The sequence below is a fragment of the Podarcis gaigeae genome, assembly GCF_964106915.1.
Source record: "Podarcis gaigeae genome assembly, chromosome: 10".
Taxonomy (NCBI): Eukaryota; Metazoa; Chordata; class Lepidosauria; order Squamata; family Lacertidae; genus Podarcis; species Podarcis gaigeae.
In genome coordinates, this window is record NC_139686.1 from 25,876,045 (window position 1) to 25,901,061 (window position 25,017).

Sequence of the window (25,017 nt, forward strand, 5' to 3'; positions counted from 1 at the left end):
CTTCTCCCCCCCACCTCCTTTGCAGCGCCGCCTAGTGTCCAAAATGGGACAGCGCGTTGAATTAAGCTGCTTATGGAAGGGACCGCGCTTGGTGTGGGTCAAATATCAAAAGAATGGAATATCATCAGAGCAGTCAAGGCTGCAGTTCTTAACCCTGCTTTCCTGGTGAGTAAGCCCCACTGGATTCAGCAGGGCTTGCTTCTGAGTAGACACGGTTAGGGCTGCGCTGTAGCACATTTTTATTAAAGGCATGAGATGTTTACTGCAAAAGACTAACCATGGAAATTGTTGAGGGATGGACAAAACTTTCTGATGCTTTATTGTGGGTATATTCTGCAACATATTCTTGACACAACTGTAGTATGTTAGTGGTACGTTTCTTCTGCTTAGTAGTTATGCAGGGTGGATTTGATTTAAATCAAATCAATTTAAATCACAATTTAAATCACTAGTCAGTAAGACTTGGTTTAAATCATTTTATTTTATTTTTTACAGAAAAAAAATTCTTGCTGGTATAATCTTAATATTTACAACCTGATGAAGGTTTCATTTTTGGAATAATAAATTTTCAGAGTAGTTTTTACAGTTATATCAAAAATTGCCGATTTGGTTATACTATTATAATTATAAATTATAACTATGAAATTATTGTGAGGTTTAATAAGTTAACTGTTTATATTTGGACAACTTTTCTGCTGTACTTTACTGGAAGGAGAAAAATAATCATTAGTAACAATTTAAACAATTTATTTAACTAAAACAATATTGTAGCATACGTATCCATGTTTGTTAACTGATGTGGTTAAACGATTTTTTTAAAAAAAACTTTGTGTTTTAGCACACACACAAAACTTAAAACAAATCCTTATTTCCTGATAAATAGCCTTTGGACTATAATGCAACTTAAATAGAAAACTATCTTTAGAAAGATTTTTCCTCCAAAAGTATTTTATTTTAAAAATCCAATTTAAATTTAAAAATTCTGATTTTTTTATTTTTTTAAAAAAATCATTTATTTTTATCTACCCTGTAGTTTTGTGATCCTTCTTCAATGCTCCCCCATTATTGCGGTCCAGAGGGGCTATAATGCACAACATGGAAGACATAGCCTATATGGATCAAAGTATTATGCAGGCATGAAGTTTTGAATACTAAGATAACCCTACTTTTTCAATAACTATAATGCTAAAGTGGGAGTATTGGGGGGCGGAGCTCCATGGGCATTAAAGGCAGGTTCCAAGAGATTAGGACAAGTGTCCCATTACAAACAACACCTGGTGATGCCTCAGAGAACCCACAACTTGACCAATAGTCAATAGTCAAGAAGAGGCTCTTATTACTTTGAATACCAAATTATTTAGGTCTTAACACCGTCCCTGCAGAGGGCATTAAGATAGACATTTGTATAATTTTTAAATTTGTTTTTATTCTGAAAAAGTACAATACAAAATTGCATATAAAATTGTGTGTAAAAGATCAATGCGTAACAGTATACTGACATTCTAAGAAACCTCTCTCTCATTCCTTCAATTACTTAGTAGTGAATGTAATATCTACAGCATCATTGAATCAATTCCCAATTCACTCTTGATGTAACGCACAACTGTGTTCAAACTATTTAATATATGATGTAATATAATTTTCATGATTTTTAAAACTTCCCTGTAAATTGAACAGTTATTAGGTGTTCCCACAAAATCCCAAACAACTAAACTTTACCGTGTTTCCAAGTTTCTTTCAAACATTCAGTTAATGTAATTCTGGCCATTGTAAATATATGTAACACCTGTTTCTGGCATTCCCATGGAAAACATTGTTTAATATAGTTCAGTATACAAATGAAGACAAACTAGTATGGTATCTGTTTGTAAAAGATGATGCCAATTACCATACACCATAAGCTTGTTACAATATTTTGGGACATTCCCACCACATAATAGAAGTGTCCTTTAGCCTTCTTACAAAATGCAATGTCTACCATCCCTTTTTACCTACTATGTTATTCTTCCATAATATCCAGTGCCACTGTGTGGCCATCTTTAGTGTTTTCTTTACAGTTCATTGCAACTGAAAGGGATGGTCTCCTGCGGAGTACCTGTATTGCAACTTTCTGAACTCCCTAAGAAGTGTGCATTGAGTTACATGCAGAAGGGAATATCCTACCACGAGGCTTCCCTTGCAGCACTGTTCTTGGTTATATATAGGAATCAGAAAACAGTCCTGGCTTCCTACATCCGGACTGGGGCTGCTGCCATCTTCCAGCAGTGCAGTTAGGAAGGCTCCCACCATCTGCTTTGCATGCAGAAGGTTCAATGACTGACATCTCCAGATTGGGCTGGGAATGTCCTCTGTCTGACACCCTGGAGAGCCTCTGACAGTACTGAGCTAGATGAGCCAAGTATATGGCAACTTCCTATGTTCCGTGTCTGCATTCCTTTCTGAATGGTTTGCTGGCCCATTAACAGATATTACTTCACCTATTCAATGTCTTTCAAAGGCACTTTTACACACACACACACACACACACACACGCAGGCGACCACACAGAATGTTTTCAATCATTATCATTCACTTTCTTGTTACATCTTCCCTCTTGAGACAGAACAGAAGAAATTTTGAGGTTTCATGCATCTATAACAAAAAAGCCTTCAGAATCTGCTTGGTCTCCTTCTTCGTCATACTCCAGGTCGGTGGAAATCAGCAAATAGCCCTGAGAAGATATACAAACATTTATCTGAAGTTGCCACAAGCTGCAGCTTGCTAATGGCTTGGCCATGGCTAATATACCTGCAGAGGTATTGTGAACTGAATGTTAGACATACATTGTCATTTAACAGAAAGAGAGTAAGCACTGCTGATGCGCAACTGGCATGGATGTCAATAAAGTGGAAGGATGTTGCACAGCAGCTGTGCTTTGTAGATTGCTCTGAGAGGGATAAAATATATTAAAAAGCCAGTTGTCAGTTGTTCAGCCATGCTGAGCCAAAAAGATCGGGTGGTGTGGTGGATGTTTCCCTTCCATCTACTGCTTGCAGTCCCTTCCCTCTTTGCTAAGCCTTCCCTAACTTGTATGGTCCAAGTGAAACCTGGAAGTTTGCAGGAGTTGAAAAAGACTTCTATTAAACACACAAAGGTCTATAATCAATGTTTACTTTAGCTGGGGTTACTAGTTGCTCAGAAAGTATTCTAGGGTTCTTGTGAAGATACCGTCATGAAGAAACTAAGAAATTCTCTTTAGGTTATGTGATGATCAGAGAAACAATGTAAAACAGCTAATCAACTAACAAGAGTGGAGAAGTCAAGATGTAAATATGGTGGTCATCAGAAACTGTTGATCAGGCTTTTTGCTAACAATACACTGCTTATTTGGTAATTATTATTTTTAGTGTGTATTGCTTGTTTCCTTACAGTTCATATGGATTTTAAAATACGAATTATAAACATTGACTTGTTTACACCAGGATACCAACAAATACAAAAGCACAGAAAAGTGTTTGTCTTTCCTCCACAATGAGTCACTTTGAAAAATGCTGGCCAACCTTTCTCTGAACTACAAAGAGTTCATTGAAATGATTGTCTCTATGTAAAACCTTTTTTTCCTTTTATTTAAAGGGACTCTCTTCAGCCTGTGAGTCAGGCAGCCTGAAGACCCTAGGACAGGCATGACCAAAGTCCGTTTCAGGGGCCTAATCTGGCCCCTGTGGCCCCTTTGGGGTTAAATCCTTAAAAAAGCTCAACAACTTTGGTCAGCCCTCAGTTCATCAAATCTGGCTCTCTTTGAAAAAACTTTGGGCACCCCTGCCCTAGGATGTGAGAACACAGCAACATTCTGATGACAAGTCCCACCAGGATTCAGAACTTGCATCGCATCACCCTAACCAACTCTCTCTCGGCACACAGGACAGACAGGTGTGGGCACTGCAGAATCTCACCTGGTGAACTGTAACAACAGGTTCCACAAGCATCATGCTGTCCATTTTAGAGAGAGGAAGTCCTTCCTTCAGTTTACCTTAATAAAAGAGAGAAGAGATTCTAAGTGCTATTGTTTTTTAACAGCAGGCCCTGCAGTTATGTGTGCAGTAATACTTTATTATTATTACCATTAGCCTTGTACCCCATCCTGCCTCCAAGGACCTAAAGGTGGCATAACGTGGTTCTCCTCCATTGATTTTATCCTCACAACAACCCTGTGAAGTAGGTTAGGCTGAGAGAAAAATACTGACCCAAGGTTATTCAGTGAGCTTCATGGCTAAGTAGGGATTTGAACACTGGTTCCCCAAGTCCTAGTCCAACACTCTAACCATGCTGGCTACACAGTTTAATCCATTGCTTTCATTTAAAATCTGATCACAAGTCATATATTACTGCTGAAGAAAGGGCATTTTAAAACATCTTTATTTTATTTTGGGGTTCTTTATCTTGCTGGGAATTAGAGCAGTACCGTTATCCTGATTTTACACTATATATGCCCAGTACAATTTTGTTATTCTGTAAATGCTGTATAAACCATAAACGGTTGTTAGAAATGCAATACAGACAAGAACTGCAGGAGTTATCTCTTGTCACGTAACTATATACTCATCAGAATATTACAGTATTAAATGTACAAAGAGTCTCCAGGGCCAATGCCTCCAGTCATTAACCAGTGATAACTTTATTGCCTTACTCTGAAAGGAAATATACACCAGATCCATTGAAGGAAAGGAAAGAAGAAGAAGAGGAGGAGGAGTTTGGATTTGATATCTCACTTTATCACTACCCGAAGGAGTCTCAAAGCGGCTAACATTCTCCTTTCCCTTCCTCCTCCACAAACACTCTGTGAGGTGAGTGGGGCTGAGAGACTTCAGAGAAGTGTGACTGGCCCAAGGTCACCCAGCAGCTGCATGTGGAGGAGCGGAGACGCGAACCCGGTTCCCCAGATTACGAGTCTACCGCTCTTAACCACTACACCACACTGGCTCTCCTTTATCAGCAGTTGTATGTGGACATGTTCACATGGTCTTGTAAATCCAAATTACCAGTAGTTGACAGTGTGTACTGGGTCTCCTGACAAGACAACCGGATTGACATTCTAGTGCAAAGCATTAAGCATCTTATAATCTTATTGGAGCAGTATGTTCCTTAAAGTATTTGCCATAAAGAATGTGATACCAATCACGACACGTCACGCCAAGTGATGAAAATACAAGCTCTATCGTACTACTTCTCATTTTCCAAAAAATATTTTCTGTAATTTCCAGAAACTGGGACCATTAAGTAACAGTGGTGATGGGGAAAGAATCCAAACACAACACTTACCATTGGCTGCTGGTATTACTCCATTCCGTAAAATGTAAGACATGAAGTTCTTCAAAAGCGAAACCTGCCATGTGAGAGAATTTGGATTTAGTGGCACAGGCTGCCTCTACACTTGAGATTTATTGTGGATTTATCGCACTTTTGTCCTCTTTTGTGAAGCATCTGCTTGACACCATGAGCAAAACACCCTCTTTCCACGTTTCTCCTGTTCAGTTTCTGTTATTTCCTCCCAGTCTCTCAAAATTTGTCATTTTAACACAAAAAAGCAGCTGCACTGCCTAGAGATGACTGATTCAGTGGTATACAAATCGTTGAAATAATAATAATAAAAATTCATCAGGTGGAGATGACCTATCACACAGCTGTTCTGGCAGATATAGGCCAATAAAGACCTGTGCTCCAGATATTTCATTTTCTTTGGTCTCTCTCTCTCTAGGAACCAGCTCTATTGCCTTCCCATTTCGAATTGCATTGCCTTCCTATCAATTATCTTGCCCCTCTCCTCCAAAATTGCAAGCAGCAAGGAAAAGGGGGAATTCTTAACAGCAGTTCAGTTGGGGGGGCACATTTAACCCTTTCTCCACACACAATAGTTCCAAGGATAGTTTATTTGCTTTCAAAAAATGCAATGATTAGGTGCTGCTATGAATATTCTATACCTTTGAAGCACCTGCTTTCCCTCAGAGAACTCTGGACACCGTGGTTTGCCCCTCACAGAGTTAAAATTCTCAGTAACCCTCAATAAACTACAGCAACCAGAATTCTCTGAAGGACATAATGTGCTTTGAGTGTGCTTTAAAGGTATAGCGTGTACTCAGCCTGAATCATCCATATTTGGAAGCACCCAGAGTAAGAACAACAAAGATAAATGTTATGTCAGTTCCAGTTAGAGAACTGCTAAGAGATAATTTTACAAGGCCCACTCTAGCTTTTCTTATTGATACAGTGGTACCTCAGGTTAAGAACTTAATTCGTTCCAGAGGTCCGTTCTTAGCCTGAAACTGTTCTTAACCTGAGGTACCACTTTAGCTAATGGGGCCTCCTGCTACCTTTGCGCGATTTCTGTTCTCATCCTGAGGTAAAGTTCTTAACCCCAGGTACTATTTCTGTGTTAACCTGAAGCGTCTGTAACCCGAGGTACCACTGTATTGTATTATGATGGCTGTGGGCCACCCCCTAGGAAGTTTTGTAGACTGAAGGCAGCATCTAGATGTAAGAAAGAGAGAGAGGGACTGGTTCCTATGTTATGATTTTAAGCCATTTATGATGGGGATCTAATCATTAGTGCCTAAGCACTGCAAGACATGTTATGTTCACTGTGCGCCTCCTGATTTCAAAATCATGCCCTCTTTCACCACACAGATCAGGCCATTTTATTTGTGCTATTGCAGGTCTTGAGTGCAGTGAATTTTGGCAAAGACAGAAAAACACAGTCAGTCTCCGCAGCAAAGAGCAGCTGCACACCAACAGCTCAGCCCATGGTTATGGCCGCCCTGTGGAACCATTTAAAAGCAGGAGATTTGTGATCGTGTCTCCTGACACTTCTTTTTCTTTGTCGAAAGCAGCTCTGGAACTGGTTCTGCGGGGGAGGGCTATCTTACCCTTTTCCTCTGTGCTGTTTTCCTGAACTAAATCACATATACCCCACACAGTGAAGCTATTTGCCCCTTTGGGGAAAGCCTATTTTCTCCAGAAGGACAACCACGGTTTCAGGAAAGAACAATGGCATGGACAATTCAGCTCTATCTACAAGCTGAATCTGTTTTGTTCTCTTTAACTCCCCACCCTCTTTATTTACCTTGAAGAAGCCAACATTGGAGTCGGTCAAGGACAGGTGGAAACTGTGAAAGGGAAAGGAAATATTGGAAAAAACATTATTTATTTGTACATATATACCCCACCTACAAGCCGCTCAAGATGGCATTCTTGGATCTGCCCCTCCTCTTTTTTCCCCTCACAGCAACCCTGTGAGGTAGGTTAGGCTGAAAGGCTGACTGGCCCAATTCCCAAAGTTTCCTTGGAAGAAGGAATGATTGTTAAACCACTCTGGGAATTGTAGTTCTGTGAGGGGAATAGGGGTCACCTAACAAATCTCAGCAGCCTTAACAAACTACAGGTGCCAGGATTTTTGGGAGGAACCATGTGATCAAGACGGATTACTCAAACATGCACAGATACAAATATTTAAAAACCACCACAATTTTAGACCCGCAACCCCACTAATTTACAATAATTCAGATGCTGTTGGACTCCAGCTCCCATCAGTCACAACCAGCATAGCCAATGGTCAGGGATGATGGGAGTAATAGTCCAGCAACATCTGCTTATTTTTACCTGTAATAAAGCAATGCCAACATTTTAGCTGGAATAGTTTTTATTTTTACGTAATTGCTTTTAAAAAAATTACTTATTGTTTTAAATGGAGTGGCAAATTTAATTAGTAGTTTCAGCAACTCAAGAGGCCTTTGGGGGATAAAGTGGGGTTAAAAACAAAACAAAAAACCATTCAAATTTTGTTACCTGTCCAGACATAGAGAAGGTATCAGTTTTTGTTCAAATATATTCAGGCTGGCATGGGTTTTGGCATTCTGTGTGAAAGAAATGTCTCTGTTTACCACCTAGAGTATTCCTGTTGTATAGATAGGTAAAAATGCAAGGCCTTTTTGAAAGGTAAAAAAGGGAAGGTCAGTTACTCTACCTGCTTCTTCCAACTCCCCACCCCAATGTTATCTCTCTCGCTATTCCAAGCAGAGCTCAGGTGTCTAAAAGTTTTGCAAAGCCTATCCTGCAGATGGCATTTGTACTTAGAAAGTCTGAGCACCAATTTGTACTCAGGTTTTTTGGTTTCTGCTATGATTTACGATAAGGAGCCATTAAAAGGGGAGAGCAGGAGCTTTGATTTTGCCCAACCAGGTGAGCAGAGGGAGGTGCCACACAAGTCACCTGCTTTCTTTCCCACTGTGGTGAGATGTATTGCATTTCTATTTAAATTACACACTAGTGGTCAAAATTGTAGAAACCTTATGGAAAAAGTGTGTTTCCGAGGTTTGATGGCTCATAACACCTGATTGGCTCTCTGAACACTCATGCTCACTGGCTACATTCAAATGAAGGAAAGCTACTGCATATCAACCTAAGCAAGCTGTGCTTCCTTTTCCTAATTATTTGGCTATAACTTTTGATAGAATACAGATAATTGAACAAACTTTGTTGCATTGCATTCTTCGTTAAATTATCTTTCCATTGATGTATAATTTTATGGTGTTAGGCAAAAAAAGTGGTGTTATGAGCCATCAAACCTCAGAAATACACTTTTTCCACAATTTTGGCCACTAGTGTAGAAATATTTCTAAATTTGCATTTATACATGTAAGCTAACGTGTACTTTTATGCAAATTACCCCCTCCCCCTTTGTCCACTTCTTTGGTGATGCAAACCTTTTCTGGCAATGCATAGCTGATGGAATAAATAAAGGTTTGAGGCTGTTTTGGTTTTGCAATTTTTTTAATCAGGAGACCCAAATCCTTGCCAGTTTACTGCAGATCACTCAGATCCTGATCAACATTCTGCACACCCCTTGCTTGTGGTGCCAGTTTCTGATGTTGACCCAAAACAGCAAGAGGTCATGGCAGATAGGGGGGAAAGCCTATGGCTTGAACATTATTCTGCCTGCTTTGTGGCACTTACTATGCTCAAGGTGAACATGGATTGGGTGGTTGAATTCTTCAGGACTACCAACACCTCCATGGAACCAGCTATCTCCAGAACAGCACTGCCATTATGCAGTCTGATCACAGGGGCTGCCGTTGGTTTTAGATCCAGGATTACTGGGCGTGGTGTTTTGTAAGAACGCGCAATCTGTAGAAGTTTAAAAGCAACCAAGAGTTTGAGAGCAGGATTAGATTGAATTAACAGAATTACATAGCAAATAAATTCTTCGGCAGAACAGTTGTTTTGAGGCAGGCATTCTCTGTTGCAGAAGAACTCCCACAAAACATTTCCCTTAAAACAACGGTTATAGATATAAAGGTGCTTACCTTAGGGATAATGGTGCCAAAAGAATTTGTAGTTAATCTGAAGTAAGAGGAAAGCTGGGGAAAAGATAATAAAATTAGGCTACCTAATTAGAACTTTGTGACAAGCAAGTATTATTATTATTATTATTATTATTATTATTATTATTATTATTAAAAGAAGCAACTATGGTACTAAATCAATTTTCTTACTAGCCTGCAGATAATATTCATGTTTTCAAAAGGAGCTCCATTGCTGCTTTGTCCCTCCCGGCATAATGGTCTTCAATATGTGAATCAAACACATTGTATGGCCATAACCTAATCATGGTCCAGGCTATTACTATTGTGCAGCATTTTCTGCCCCCATCCTGACAGTTTCAGACTTTCCTAGGATCAAAATACCCTCATTCAAAGGGGGAAGGTCTGGGACAACCCTGGGATAGGGATGGCATCACTTCCCTACAGTCCGGTCTGAATCCACATTTTGTTCCAGTGTGGATAAGGAGTTAGTTCCATGTGGAGTGCATTTCTTTTAAACTGATGAACATTCAGTTATACAAGCCCCTTACCTGCTATCGGGATAAAAACAGTGAAAGGGGAGCGGGTGGCGCTGTGGTCTAAACCACTGAGCCTCTTTGGCTTTCTGATCAAGGAGGTCAGCAGTTCGAATCTGCTCAACGGGGTGAGCCCCTGTTGCTCTGTCCCAGCTTCTGCCAACCAAGAAGTTCAAAAGCACACCAGTGTGAGTAGATAAATAGGTACCGCTGCAGAGGGAAGGTAAACGGCATTTCCGTGCTCTCTGGTTTCCATCACGGTGTTCTGTTGCACCGGAAGTAGTTTAGTTATGCTGGCCACATGACCCAGAAAGCTGTCTGTGGACAAACGCCTGTTCCCTAAGCCTGAAGGGAGATGAGCGCCGCAACCCCATAGCCGCCTTTGACTGGACTTAACTCTCCAAGGGTCCTTTACCTTTTTACCTTTTACCTTTTCTGGATATAGATTCTCATCACCTTAGTTAGATCTAGTTAGTCACAGACTACATAAACAGTCTTTCAAAAGACAACAGTTGGTACCTTTGAAATACCACCTTCAACAACTTGCTCTTACCTCCTTTGCAATAGAGACATCAAAGGCCCCAGCAGCGTAATAAACAAGTGAAGCAGATTGCAAGAAATATTCTGAGATTCCTATTTGGAGCATGGAGTTATTCTCATCTGGGATACTGAATGGTGCAGGCTTGAAGGGAGTCTCTAGGTCATTTCCCACTGGGGAGATTGTTCCCTGCAAAGGATTGCATGGATGACAAAATAATAATAATAACAACAACTCTCAGACTTTGGATTTCAAAAGCTATCAGAGCATGGATCATCAGTGACCCTTGCACATAGGGACACACTGGCTGAATCATTGCTAGCTGAAGGATTAATCTAGGTCAAGCACAGGAAACCTGTGTAGCGCTCCAGGTGTTCCTGTCCCATCATCCCTCATCACTTTCTGGAGCTGACGGGAGCTGGTACCTGGGAAAGGTAATGCCATCATTGTCATTATAGGTTGCTTGTGCATGTAGGTGCTTGAAATGATAGCAATCACAAGAGGGGACTCAATGCACAAGCATTGCTTACTGTGAGTAGTCCAGAGGGTAGTTCTTCCTGCTAGCCCTCTACCCTTTGTTTCTGCTGCCGGCAGCCTTCTTTCCATCACACTCAAAGAAACGTTTTTAAAAATAATTCTTTAACTAAAGCCATCATGCCCATTCATTCAAGAACAGAGAGGTCTCAATGCAGTTCCCCCCCCCCAAAATAAATAAAAATAAAAATAGCAGCCAGTTGTGTTACCTTTATATCAAAGTTAATAGATGTGTCAGAGACCACCGGAGAGTTCACCAGCGAGTAGTCTACTTGTGCAAAAGAATCAATCTGGGCTTGGACTGTTAGAACAGGGGGCAAAACAGCCGTGATGAGATAGTGAAACGAATACCTCTATTAACTTGATAAGCAGGATCCAAAATGGTTTTGACAATACCTTTTAAAAGTAATTTTATAATGACTGTCTTCAAATTATATTTCCTTCCAGTGGGAAGACACACGGTTCTGTGCACGTTTTCGTGTACGTACACAGCCCCACTAAGCTTATCCAAGCTTACTCCTAAGTGTGTGAACGACTGCAGCCACAGCTACTCAAAGATTAGCACCTGAATAACTTTTGCTGTTATTTGTAAAATTATGATTATTACAGTGGTACCTCAGGTTACATATGCTTCAGGTTACATACGCTTCAGGTTACAGACTCCGCTAACCCAGAAATAGTGCTTCAGGTTAAGAACTTTGCTTCAGGACGAGAACAGAAATTGTGCTCCGGCAGCGCAGCGGCAGCAGGAGGCCCCATTAGCTAAAGTGGTGCTTCAGGTTAAGAACAGTTTCAGGTTAAGTACGGACCTCTGGAACAAATTAAGTACTTAACCTGAAGTACCACTGTATTAGACAAGAGTAATACAATCATGGGTAAGGAAGCCGAAACCCAGGGGCCAAATCTGGCCCTCCAGGCCTGTATATCTGGGCCTTGAGACTTTTTCCAGGTCACACCCCTATGGCCCTGCTTTGCTTCCTCCGTAGGTGTTTTTGCCAGGATGGAATGTGTCCTTGAATTGTGATAAAGCCTAGATATAGGCAAGAGAGACAGACAGAACACGTAGAAACTAGCTTACTGTACAAAGGTAAAATTGGCATGTGTCGATCTGCCCATTCTGCCTCTGGCCCTGCCCACTGCTAGCATGTAGCCCCTGGAAGGTCACCTCAAGGGGAATGTGGCCTCAATCTGGGGAAAAAATGTTTCCCAACCCTGAGTTGGCTGTACAAAACACCTTACTATAGCTTTTAGAGGAGGGAAAAGCAAAGCAGAGCATGAAACTCTGAAGTCTGTCTGTGCACCGTATTTTTCGCTCCATAAGACACACTTTTTTCCTCCTAAAAAGTAAGGGGCAGTGTCTGTGCGTCTTATGGAGCGAATGTGTGGACGCTCGCTGGCTCCCTTTCCAGCCCCGGCCCCTTGCCCAGGCCTCCATTGTTGAATGTTCTGCAGACAGAGGCTGTTTGTTTCCCCGGTGACATGTGACTGGCTGATTAGATTATCTGTCTGGAAACTGTAGAAAGGGCTCCCTTTCCTTTCCTAAAGAAGCTGCAGGACTGTGAGTTGAATCCCATAAAAACAGGATTTTTTCCCTTTGCAAAGTAAGCTCAACAATTTTGAGCTGATCCTCAAAAAAACCGGGGCTTTTCCCCTTTGCAAAAGAAGCTGCACAACTGTGAGCTGATCCCCCAAAATACAGGGCTTTCCCTATTTCCTCCTCTAAAAATTAGGTGCGTCTTATGGAGCGAAAAATACGGCATATGTAGGTTCTAGATATCCCATATGCAGGGACATTCTTTGTACTGCTGTTGAAACTGAGAGCTAGGAACATGCAATATCTTTTAAGAGAACATGCCGAGACCTCCTGCAACAATTGCATAAGCATGTGACCAGGGGCTTTCCTGTGTAGTCTGCACTGGACATTTGTTGTGCAGACCTTAAGTTGCTACTTGAATTAGTATTGCTTGAAACTGTGCAATATTGTTCCTGGGGAAATGTGGTTATCACTTAAAAGCTCCTATGTCATTGGGATACTCTTTAGCTTCTTTTAATGAGCCGTGCAAGTAGCAAGGATGAAGCATTTGCAACTTACCTTTGTGTTCTTTCAGTTCTGCATTAATTTTTTCGATCTCAGAACCAATGAATGGGCAAATCTGTATAAATACATGTAGCAGTTATTGTTCTGGCCAACAGTTACTGAAGGAGTGATGGTGATGGAAGGACACTATAGTAATACTTGAAGACTTACATTCTTGCTCAGACTGTCACACATAGGCTTTTCCAGATGATTAACAAAGTATTTGTACAGCCAGCTGGGGGGGAATAAAAGAAATAATATTGTTACAAAATCCCGGTGCCCGCCCCTCTCTCCACCAAGCAGTGGCCAGAGCGCATGGGGTCACAGGCACACATACAGGGTCTGTGTCCCTTTGGAGAATAGAAGACACATTGGGTGGAGACTTATCAGATGGTCGGCGGTTCCAATCCCTGCGACAGGGTGAGCTCCTGTTGCTCGGTCCCTGCTCCTGCCAACCTAGCAGTTTGAAAGCACGTCAAAGTGCAAGTAGATAAATAGGTACCACTCCGGCGGGAAGGTAAACGGCGTTTCCGTGTGCTGCTCTGGTTCGTCAGTCATGCTGGCCACATGACCCGGAAGCTGTATGCCAGCTCCCTCGGCCAATAAAGCGAGATGAGCACCGCAACCCCAGAGTCGGTCACGACTGGAGCTGATGGTCAGGGGTCCCTTTACCCTTTACCTTTATGTATTTATACCTTCAGTCTGCATGGTGGGGGTCCAGATCTTACAGCATGGTCCAAAGCATTGCAAGTAGTTCTTCCTTCCTCCTTGCCAAGGTGGATCTCAAACTTTCTTCCTCTCTCTTCTTCCCAGAAGCACCTTGCCCTCCCCCCAGAACAGTTACCCTGACAACCTTCCAAATCTCCAGTCTCTGGTCACACCTGGACAATAAGTTCTGTTGTCTTGTTGATGACCCACAATGGCTCTCTATTATAATGCTAACAGTCAGCCAGCCAGACTGGTTTACATAAGTCAGCCCAGGAATTCCCTGTCTGCCACAGCCCTGCAGTTTATGTTTTAGTCCATTCCCCAATTAATCAAAACTCTGGCATTTATTAATTTCTAGGGTTTACCCCCAAATCTCTAACAATATCCCTGTCTATCAGTTATTAAATCACTCTAGCCATTTCTTTCTTTATGGTCCATCTCTCCTCTCAAGGAATCAGTATCACTTTAATGCTTCTCTTTCCAAACAGCATTGCCTTATTTCTTTTTCTCTCCCCTCCCCCTCCCTGCACCTGCCAATAAGAAATACAAGTGGGGTATTGTCGTTTAGTCATATCCGACTCTTCATGACCCCATGGACCAGAGCACACCAGACCTGAGCCCACTAGGAAGGAACAGTGGGTTATGAATTTAACTAATTAATAAATACATATTTACATTTTTCTCCTCACACCAAGATCCCAATGAAAATAGCTGCTTCACCATTTGAGGCTGGAAAATAGGGCGTGGGGTTTTTTTGATGAATCGGCTGCCAAATGTCCTCTGGATTCCAGAAGCCTGGGAGCAGAGATGTTCTTCCACTTCCAGATTAAGGCAGAACAGCCAAGAATGGGCTGTTGCCTTTATCATCTGCAGCTGGAAGAACCTCTAAAACAGGCACATTTCTGTTTTGTTCACATATTACACTGAACACAGGTACAAGGTGAACACCCCGAAAATCCTTTTTCTACCTTACCTAGCATCTTTATCCAGTTCGATGTTAATACTGTCAACTTTTGCCTCGCAGCTTTCAATCAACAGCACTGCGTGACTTGCATTGTCCCGAGACACTGAAAAAACAGCTGCGAGCGATACACCCAAAATGCGGACTGTCAGTGTTCCAGAATTTCTGCTGACAAGAATGGAACATAATGCATCTGCTTGAACTTTTTCCTTTCAGGTACGTGCCAGCGCTGCTAAAGATTCATGCTCAAACGGACACAGATTCTTTGACCAAGGATGAAGTGTCACACAAATGACAACATTTTGGAGGTCCCAAGTCACAAGGTGGTTAGGTTGGTCTCAACTAGAGCCAGGCCCTTTTCAGTACTGGCCCCAACTTGGTAGAACGCTCTGTCACAAGAGACTAGGGCCCTGCGGGACTTGACATCTTTCCGCAGGGCTTGCAAGACAGAGCTGTCCACCTGGCCTTTGGTTTGGACTCAGTCTGACCCTTATCCTTCCCTCCCCTTATGGTTTGGACTTTTAAAATGAGGCTGCATTTTAAATTGCATTTTAACCTGTATTTTAAATTATTATTTTCTTTTTCTTTTTCTTATTATGTTTTTACTGAAATTTTATTGGTGTTAGCTGCCCTGAGCCTGGCTCTGGCTGGGGAGGGCAGGGTATTATTATTATTATTATTATTATTATTATTATTATTATTATTATCATCATCATCATCATTCCCCTGCTTTCAGTAAATCCCTGTATGTTTCATGTAAACAGCCCCACATCCATATCTCACCCTATCTCCAAGGAGCTCAGGGTGCCATACACTGGGGGCTGTCTCCCTTTAATCTTATTATCAGCCTATGAGAAAGGATAGGAAGCGGCTTGGCCAAAGTTTCCCAAGAAGATTCAAGGCTGCAGGAATTTTTTTGTGTGGCCAAAAAACCCCCACAAGTGTTAACTGCATGACAGCATATGCATGCATGTTCTTATGTTCACTCATTTGTAAAATTGCAAATTTCATCAGCATTATACTGGCAAGGAAAGGGTTAAACACTTCCTCTCCTCTTCCTTCACCTCAGTGGTTTCACTGCTGCTTGGGGTTTCCTGAAGCCTGCTGCCTACTTTCCTTTCCTTTATTAAAGCCCATTTTTATTTGGATTACTGCAGTTAACATCACCACCTCCAGCGCCCTGCACAACTGTACTTACAACAGCCAGGACCTTACTCTCCAGTGTGCAGAGACCGTTGCTGCAGCATCCTTGATCTCTAGGTTAATCCCAGTCCCAGGTATCAGAGACACCGATGCATTTGGGAATTCAACAGCATCAAATTTTATCCTGCAAAACACAAAATACATGTTAGCCATGGCTACGTTCCGGGAAAATCTAGGAACATAAATCTTACATGTTTGAACTGAAGGTACATCAAGGTTAGGGAACCTTTTTCAGTCTGAGGGACACATTCCCTTGCGGGCAACCTTCTGGGAGCCACATATCAATAGTTGGTGTGGCCACATTTTCCATACAGACAAGCAAGAGACATTTATCACCTTTCCAAGACATATTACAGTCATTAGAGAAGTGGCACAGCAGAGCCAGTGAGAGATGTGGATTAGGCAGAGGCCCCAAGGTCTGACATTTCCTGCCCTGAGGTAGATTATGCATAATACCCTCCAACATTCCCAGGGACACCCTGGGAAAGATGGGAAGCACTCAGTTTTAAATTGCTGGCTTCATTAGCACCCCCTCTTTATGGTAAAATAACACTCTTTTGCTAGAAATGAAAGAACAGAAAGTAATAATATTATTTTCCCTCTCCAATGGGAAATAAAAGATGATTAAAGCACTCTTCATATCCCCCATTGGTGTAATAATAAATGTGGGAGAGGATTGGCAGGATTTTGCATCTTAGCTGTGCCTCCTGCAAACTAATGTGCATACAGAGCTATGCCCACAGTGCTATGTTAGGCAATAGTGAGAAGGAAACCTATGCATCTACAGATAGATGCATGCCCATAGGCTCCCTGACCCTGAACATATGGTCACTGGGAGTCATGGCTGGCATTGTGTTGGTGTGCCAGATGTGTGGCTAGTGGTTACAAACCAGCTACTTTCCCCATCCCCATTTTAAACAATGGGGGAAAGGCTCAATTAAGGTGTAGTTCAACCAAATAGGAAGAAATAACCCGGAGGAAGCTACTAACTAACATTGCAGGAGCCTTCACTAAATGGGACCTACATGTGAATAAACATTACAGAGGAACTTAACCATAAGGGAGGGCAATGCTGGATAATAGTAAGTGCTGTGTGTTGTAAACAAAATCTGCCCATTTCCCCTTATGGGGTGCCCAAGAGCCCATATAGAGTCCTTACGTGGGTTTCCTATTGGTAGGAGAAAATAACAGAGGCCAACCAGAGAATACTGAGAAGCAAAGCAGCTAGTAAGCCTGATCTTTATTGATCTGTTGCAATCACATGTGCAAAACTACTATTTTAATTTTCTGAATGCAGAAAAGCAATAGTTCAGCTGTGCTAAAGGGGCTTAGTGTGGAAGCAACCTTTCTTACTCTGAAAGTGTGTAGTCGACGCCACTATATCCATATGTCTCTTGACCGCTCACATTCGCAAAGGTTTGCTCCTTTAATCTTTGCTCCAGGAAATCTATTCCAAGCTGTTTTCCTACAAAGCACAGAATATATTTCACTTACTTTCTATTTGGTTGGAAAGATGCGTAGAATACAGAACAAAGAGAGCTAAGTTTTTGATGTCTGTTTTGCCATCTCCTGCTCTGCAGATCAGTTTGGAGTGGTTGCTAGCAATTACTTCTTTCATCCAAGGTTAATATGGAGGCTTTCTCTCCCCCCCGCGGGATATATCTGTCCTTTGCTATGTTAAGCCAAGCACCTGTAACTTCCAGGCTTGATTAGTGCAGCACTCTGCCCTTGAAGATGATTCAGATGCTCTCATGCTGTATATCTTTTATCACACACTGAGAGTCATGCATTGTTCCCCACAAGATACAGTGGTTACCAATTTACTTCTTGATGCAATTAAGGGTGCTAGTTTTAGCTTTTAAAATAGGAACTGGAGGCTTGCGGCACTCCAGACATTCCTGAACTACAACTCCTATCAGCCCCAGCCAACTGGGCAAGGGTCATGGGTGATCAGGAGTGGCTCACCTGGTGGGGTGAAGCTGCAACAAGAGCCTCCCAGTAGCAGCAGCAATACTGCTGTTGGCCAGAAGGTTAATTCGGAGGCTTTCTCCCCCTGCGGGATATATTTGCCATTTTATCCCTTCCCCTCTAGGTGAATGACAGTGTGAACGCTACAAGGAGATTATTGCTGCACCGCAGGGCAATCTGTTCCTGGGCATGGGCAGCAAAACTCTGCAAGGTGGGAGCGGGCTAGTTGCTCACAAAAAAGTGAGCAACTGTACATTTTGCTTTGTATCTCGGGTTCTACAAATGCCTAGGAACTTTCATTTAAAAGCTAGGAATTCGGGGATTATGCTTCATGCATGCACCCATGGAAGATGCCCATACCCCTGGGAAAGACGAAAGTAGTACAACATCATCTAGAGGAACAACAGGTTCTTTAACCCTGTTTTAAAGCCTTTCATGGCCTGAGACCTTCACAGGTTAAGGCTCATCTCCCCCAACCCCATGGGTGCACTTGCAGACTGAGGTTTAATCAGCAACTTTTGTTGTTCCAGGTTAGGATATTTACCATCTGGATGCCAAGCTTTCTCAGTTATGACTCCCAAATTATAGAACGTTCTTCGTTTAAAGAGGTTTAAAGAGTTACCTTTTTACCGAGCTTGGGAGAGTGAAAGGAGCCTGGAGCCTGTAATCCTCCAGATGCTTTTGAACTACAAGTCTCACAATCCCTGATTTGCTTGCACAAAGGTTGTGTGGAGACACCCGCTCTTTACTGAGCTCACAGCAATGAACATCTTGATTTGTCTGTGCAGATGCTATTCTTTATTCCATCAATCAATCATTATCCCACACCTTTAAGTATACTTCCTCATCATTTTGTTAATTGCAAAAAGTCAGTTTGTTAAACACACACACACACACACACACGTGTTGTGTTAACAGCACAGACAACCTGACATTGGCAAGCAAATAAACACGATTTAAAAAGCAAACAAACCATTGTGCTGATTAATGAGGGTCATTTCTTTTTTGTTCTCAAAATGTGTTTGGTTCCTTCTAAATTTTTGTTTTAATAATGAATAGGGGCATGGAAGAATAATAAGTCTGAACCTGTATATTTCAAACTCACCATAGTCCAAACCTTTCTGTGTGATCTTCACTTTGATTCCAGGCTTAGCATCAACCCAGGGAGTGAACAAGCTCAACAGGAACAAAATGCCACAAACTTTCATTCTCTCCACTTTTTGTACTTTATAGAAACCTGTTAAGACACATGGGACCAAATATGGGTTGTAGATCCTATGTCAAGTGAGTACAAGATGAGCTTCAGCAATAGATGTTCCTGTCTCCCGCCCTGCCCCCCCCGCTGTACTCCTCCCCCAAGGTCTCTCCATAGGGAGGACGGGATGACCAGGCATGCATTGAGAACATGCAAGTGTGCAATGGGAGGGGAAAATCCTCCAAACTCAAGATTTCCATGTTCTTGTATGGCATTCTGTTTGTGCTGAATATAATAAGGGAGCAGAGCAGCATGGACTGGGACATTCATCCAGTGAATAGGGAATGGACCTAGGGTGAGTTAACCTTCACAATAATTATAATTAATTAATTGTATTTATATTCTTCCTGGAACAATCTACCTAAAAACTAAAAAAATCCTTCCTGCACTATCATCTGTGTAGAAACAAATGCTCTTAATGTCAGTGGAGCAGCTGGAGATGGACTTGGGGCCATGGCGTGGAAGCAAGCCTCCTTTTATTCCTGTGGTCATGATGGTGCTATGATTTAAGTGAATTTAAAATACAAAACTGCACATGCCCATAATCCTCACCCCCCATCACGTTTGGCAGACTTGTTTGCTAACATATCAGGAATGCAGAAGCATGGAATGGTGGGGGTGGAGGAGAGAGGAAGAGGAATGTTGTGCCTCATAGCATCTAATGTGGGACCCCATACGACTTTGTTGTACATTGTTAAGGACCTAAATTTAGCTAGAAGCACCAGTGGATATTGCAGGTATCTATAGCCACAACCGTACACACATATCATGTACAATAGTACTGTACATAGCTACATTGGCTTTCTGTCCAACTAAGTGGACAGTCTACCTTGCTAATGTGTTGCTCAGCTTCAACACACATAGGATTGCACTGTAACTGAACTCAGTGGGACTAACTGGGTAAACATGCTTAGGATCACATTGTATTTCCATTCAGTTCTGGTATGAAAGAGTTATAATAGGTTAAATATTCATCTACATCCTATTACAACAATTCTAAGGGACTTAAATAAGGCATGTAATGGTTTTTTTAAAAATCTCTCACACACAACTCCACATATACACACAAAGCACCTTTTTCAGAAGATGGCAACTGTCCAGAGGTCAAGACACAACCACAGTTGGCACATCAAATTAGCCCACATCTTCAACGTGCTCCACAAATGTTACTTAACACTAGAAGAGTAAATTATCGACCTGTGCAAAACCATTTGGCTGTTTCATTGCCTACTGTTTTCAGAACTCAACAATGTTTGCTTTTTGCCTGCCAGGTTAGCATCTTGTCAGACAATATTAATTATCCATTCAGTAGCTCATGATGAATTGGCTTAATATTTAGAAACAAATGAGTACACATTGTGATCGATTTGTCTCAAGAGGCATGCTTCTCTGAACAGAAATAGGAGTGGTCAACTAGTGGGCAAAAAGAAAGCTGTGATTTTCACAGGACTTTCCCACAGGACTTTTCAGAGAAGAAACCAACCACAAATTCACAACACACACATACTCATATGCACACCAATTTCCTAGAAGGTGCTGAAAGGCAACAGTCTTCTAAGCTCTTGGTCACTTTTGTTCCCCAATTAAGCAAGAACAAGTATTTCCCTTGAAATGAATAGTTATTGTTCCACAATTTCAGATATTTTTAAGGAATCATTAGACCCACCCAGCTATCTACCAGTTTGTGGTGGATATAATCACCAAACCAGTTGATTGCCGTTACCTCAGTTCTGTCAGGCTAAGTCTTGGTGGGCTGCAGACAACTCTCACTTCAACCCCAGCCGAGCTAGACACTTATAGATCTGGACATCATTAGGGGGTCTGCAAGGAACCTTTAATTATGTTCAAGCTAAACATTAACCATCCCTTAGGACACACAGAATTGATCAGATCATCAAATGACGTATATGCCAAGGATAGAAGATGACTCCTTTATTTCCATGTAAGTGGTAGATATCTTGTGGTGGCTAACTTGGACAGACTCTTCTCTATCTCGCTGATATTTGATTGTTCCTTGGAGGAAGTGTTAGATAAAACTTCTAGTAAATCAGTTTCATCGAAACCAGTGCTCTACCACTCACCTGTGGCCCTCATGACTGTGCTGTAAGGAGCGACCTAAATAAATAACAGCCTTATCAGAATGAAAGGTCCTTCCAGACAAAGGCTTCTGGAAGATCAGTAAGCATGTTTGACTCCTACAGTGCCCAGATGGACTCTACAGACAACTAAAATGTTTGCTGTTGGTCCAAAGGGACTAGGAGTTACAGTATATAAACTGGAGCGCCAAAGCAGCAATGGCAGCAGCAGACATTTGCACTACTTATGTTCCCCTTTCCACAATATGACACTGCCATTGCTGACAGAAGTGATTGTCTCAGAAGATTGTAAAGAAGAGTTGAGCTCCAGATATTAAACCAACAATTAATAATGACCAGATATAGCAGCATCTATGAATGGCATGTGTTATAAAAGAAACAAAACAAAATGAGCTAATTGGAAGGAACTGACACAAGGTGCCAGTTATGAGGTCCAATTATGCAGTCACTTCATCCTGTTGCACTTGGGCTGCAAATACTGTAGACTATAATGTTAAAGCACATTCCCCACCACCACCAAAGTATTATGGGCATGGTAGTTTGCTAAGGGCTGAGAGGAACTGGAACCCTATGAGGGGTTAACTACAGTACCCAGAATTATTGTGGGGGGAACGTGCTTTGAATGCGCTTTAAAGGTAAATTGTGTACACAGCCATAGTCCTTAGTTTTATAGTTTCTTCACCCACAATAAATGTAAATCATGAGATGGACACAGAACATTCTTGCCTGTTTGCAACACTTCCACGCACAATGGATTCTGACTTTTAAGCATTACTACAATGACAAATGATAAGACAATCAGTGAGCATGTGCGTTTCCTGAACGGGAACTTCCCATCATCCTGAATGTCACAATCACGGGTCACAACCTAATCCTTTGCCGAAACTTTAAAGATGGCATCTTGGGCAGAATCACGTAAGGGTTGTGTCAGGTTGCTCTTGGTTAATGGGTGACAAGATAAGGGTGTGGTCCGAAGACCAAGGGTGGATCAAACAGATCAGGGTCCATGGGGCCAGAGACAGGGTTGTGATCCAAATAAGGCGAGGCCAAGGATCCATTTTCAGAGACAGCATGGTGCGGCAGGGCAAAGCAAGCCGAAACATCAATAAGCTACAGTATTTGTTGCAGCAATGAATCTCTGAAGTCAAGGCTTTGTATATGATCTTTCTACATCTTCTTCCTTTTCTGTCCCCATACCCATATGTGTTTGTGTGTGCACATACATGTTAATGTATGCATCCCTGACAACTTAGGGCAATACTTCATGTATCAGATGAAGTGGATACTAGGACACAATTATGCCATTATAAATATATTCTTTTTAAGATGCTCCAGGAGTCTTTAGTTGATTTTGTGCCAATATCTAAGATAGAATTTTTATCTAGCATAGAACTTTTCCCACCACATAGAAAAGAGTTGGTACCAGTGAAAGAAGTGTGTGAATAAAGTGTTGAACCTTCCCCTGCCTGCACCTGATTTCCCCACAGTCTTCTCCCTCTGGCCCCATAGTTCTGCCCTGACCACCGCTGAATATGCCATTTCAGCTGGAAGAAAAGCTCACGGTAAAGGACTATGGAGATGTAAGCAACAGATTAGGGGAGGTTCCAGTGTCCCTCAAAACTATACCCAATTTCCTCTTATGAGTGCAAACTGTTAGGGCTCCACCAGATTTGTTTATTGAGCATACATCTTGAAAAGGTTACACTAAGGTAGATCCACATCATACATTTAAAGCACATCCAATGCACATTTAAAGCAGTCTTCACCCAAGACTCCTGGGAACTGTAGCACTGCGAGGGGGAAAGCCGAAGTTCCCAAGATACTTTGGAGAAAGCCATGTGCTTTAAATGTATGCTATAGAATGGCCCTATGTCTGGTCATTATTGAGCATTCAGTCATATTTGTGAGTTATATGACAATGAGGATTCATTCTGATTTGCTTGTTAGCTTCTCATTTTTCAGGGCCTATCCTGTCACTTTCCTAACCATATAAAGGCTGCAGCTTAAAAAAAAAACATGGGATTTGTTGTGATAGGACTACAGAATGTTCTAATTCACTTTAATTGCACAAACCTAAATTTCCAGTATGTGCTTGAATTCCTCCTGCAAAAGAGTGACACCCTGAGGCACTCCCATGTCCCTCTTTCTGCACATTTGGAGTTGACCCCCACTCTTTTCATTATCTTTTAAAAATTTTAATTAAAGATTTGATTGGTTTACAAAAGTACACGCCTTGTCTCTTTTTTTCAGGTTGCACGGTCTTTCTTACAGATCAGTTACATTTGTTATGAGACATTAGTGTTGAGTACAGTATAAAGTTGGGGGGAAAGAGTCCCACAGCAGATATGCAAAATAACTAAACAGGTATTAGAACTCACCCCATTACCGGTCCTACTGAACATTTGCCAACATCATAATCACTCACATTATACAAAGCTTATAACCCACCTGCTCTCAGCAGCCAGAAGCCTCATAGCCAGACACTGGAGGAACCTGTCAGGAGTAAACATGGACCAATGGTACCAGATCTCCCCAACTTTTATGGTGCTAATCTACTGCAGGCACATTTCCTTTGGCCCAGAGGTGACTCAGATGTCTTAACAAAAGTTCTCTGGACAGATTGTTAAAGGAGTTTATACAGCGATAGTGTTTTGAGTACTTTAGTGATGGGGGGAATCGAGACATTTTGATTTCCATTGTTTTAGTAAGCCCCCTTGCCCCACCTGGAAGTAAACTTTGCAATTTTTCTGTTTGAAGATGAGAGGATGCTCATCAATAAATAGCTAAATCCCTTTGTATTGAGAAAATGTTACATGTAAATGCTAACAAACTGATGGTCTACAAACCACATTTATCAATTAAAAGAGCTGCTTGTTCATTGAAGAGGAGTTAATTCTGCTCTCTAGAGGGTTTTGATTGCTCTCATATGCAGTGTGGGCTCAAGTCCAAGAAGTTCTTTCTCTTTTGCCCCTGATGTGACTCATGTTCTCCTACGGGGAGAACATATTGGGGTCATATTCACCTCTAGCCCCTTGTGGGGCTCCAACTCCCGCCTCCTGCTTCCCAATCCCCTGCCCTATGCAGTGAGCCAGTAGACGTTGCTGCTGTCATATTCATGTCTGTGGCTCTCCTGGTTACAGTAGCCATTGGGCCTGACCCTAGGCAATAGAACATATACCAGGGTTTCCCAAACTTGGCTCGCCAGCTGGTTTTTTTGGACTACAACTCCCATCATCTCTAGCTAGCAGGATTAGTGGTCAGGGATGATGGGAACTGTAGTCCACAAGGGAGACCAAAGTCTGAGAAACCCTGTGTGGCCTACTGAGATGAATGTGAACTGATGAGGCCATGTCTGTACTATCCATTTAAAGCAATTTCATGCCACTTTTAAGTGATGCTTTCCTGCAAGGAATCCTGGGAAGTGCAGATCCTCACAGAGCTAGAATTCTGTGAGTTCCATGGGAAGCGGTGCAAAACAGCTTTAAATGTATAGTGCAAATGGGGCTTCGAAAAGTTCCAGAGGCTCAGCGCTTAAAGCAGATTTGATTGCATTTGAAGGAGATTACTGGAGAGTTGGTTGGTTTTATTTATTTCTTAATATTTGAGTTTATATACAAATATAAAAGTTGCGTATAAATGGAGGCACAGCTTTAAACCCTCTTCAACGTATTGCACATGTACAGCCGCCAGAGAACTGAACACAAGTACTTGAAAGAGCACAGAATACAGATGTTGTCGATCGACGGGAAGGCAGACTTTCCCCATGCCCTGTTACTGAGGCAGGGCAAACGGGTGTTCCAAAGAAAACC

General features: G+C 41.9%; 1 protein-coding gene and 1 long non-coding RNA gene across 3 annotated transcripts; one reads left to right on the forward strand and one right to left on the reverse strand.

The window, feature by feature from the left end:
* Window positions 1-311: 311 nt before the first annotated feature.
* On the forward strand, window positions 312-3,373 carry LOC310826315. Its single transcript, XR_014555732.1, has 2 exons — window positions 312-1,607; window positions 2,271-3,373. It is a non-coding gene; the product is annotated as an uncharacterized lncRNA (long non-coding RNA).
* BPIFC (BPI fold containing family C) lies at window positions 1,401-24,623 on the reverse strand. 2 transcript variants are annotated; one of them, XM_083700653.1, is made up of 17 exons: window positions 23,657-24,623; window positions 20,836-20,933; window positions 18,963-19,094; window positions 17,243-17,354; window positions 15,885-16,013; window positions 14,699-14,851; window positions 13,189-13,252; window positions 13,033-13,093; window positions 11,150-11,241; window positions 10,422-10,595; window positions 9,336-9,389; window positions 8,986-9,156; window positions 7,819-7,886; window positions 7,097-7,139; window positions 5,299-5,362; window positions 3,933-4,009; window positions 1,401-2,710 (listed from the first exon to the last, which is right to left on the reverse strand). In XM_083700653.1, the coding sequence occupies exons 3-17, from the start codon at window positions 19,063-19,065 to the stop codon at window positions 2,624-2,626; spliced, it is 1,452 nt and encodes a 483-aa protein (XP_083556779.1). In that variant the 5' UTR covers window positions 19,066-19,094; window positions 20,836-20,933; window positions 23,657-24,623; the 3' UTR covers window positions 1,401-2,623. The 2 variants fall into 2 exon arrangements, with proteins under 2 accessions (XP_083556779.1, XP_083556778.1); XM_083700652.1 differs by lacking the exons at window positions 20,836-20,933; window positions 23,657-24,623 and having other exon boundaries at window positions 14,699-14,854; window positions 18,963-19,172.
* Window positions 24,624-25,017: the final 394 nt, after the last annotated feature.

What these genes read in the sequence shown, in the direction of transcription:
- BPIFC (XM_083700652.1), bottom strand. Translation starts at nt 19,065, where the DNA reads ATGAAAGTTTGTGGCATTTTGTTCCTGTTGAGCTTGTTCACTCCCTGG. An exon ending in ACAGAAAGGTTTGGACTATG is followed by an intron (nt 17,355 to 18,962) that starts GTGAGTTTGAAA and finishes TGTGCTTTGTAG; the next exon opens with GAAAACAGCTTGGAATAGAT. An exon ending in CTGTTGTTACAGTTCACCAG is followed by an intron (nt 2,711 to 3,932) that starts GTGAGATTCTGC and finishes ATATCTTCTCAG; the next exon opens with GGCTATTTGCTGATTTCCAC.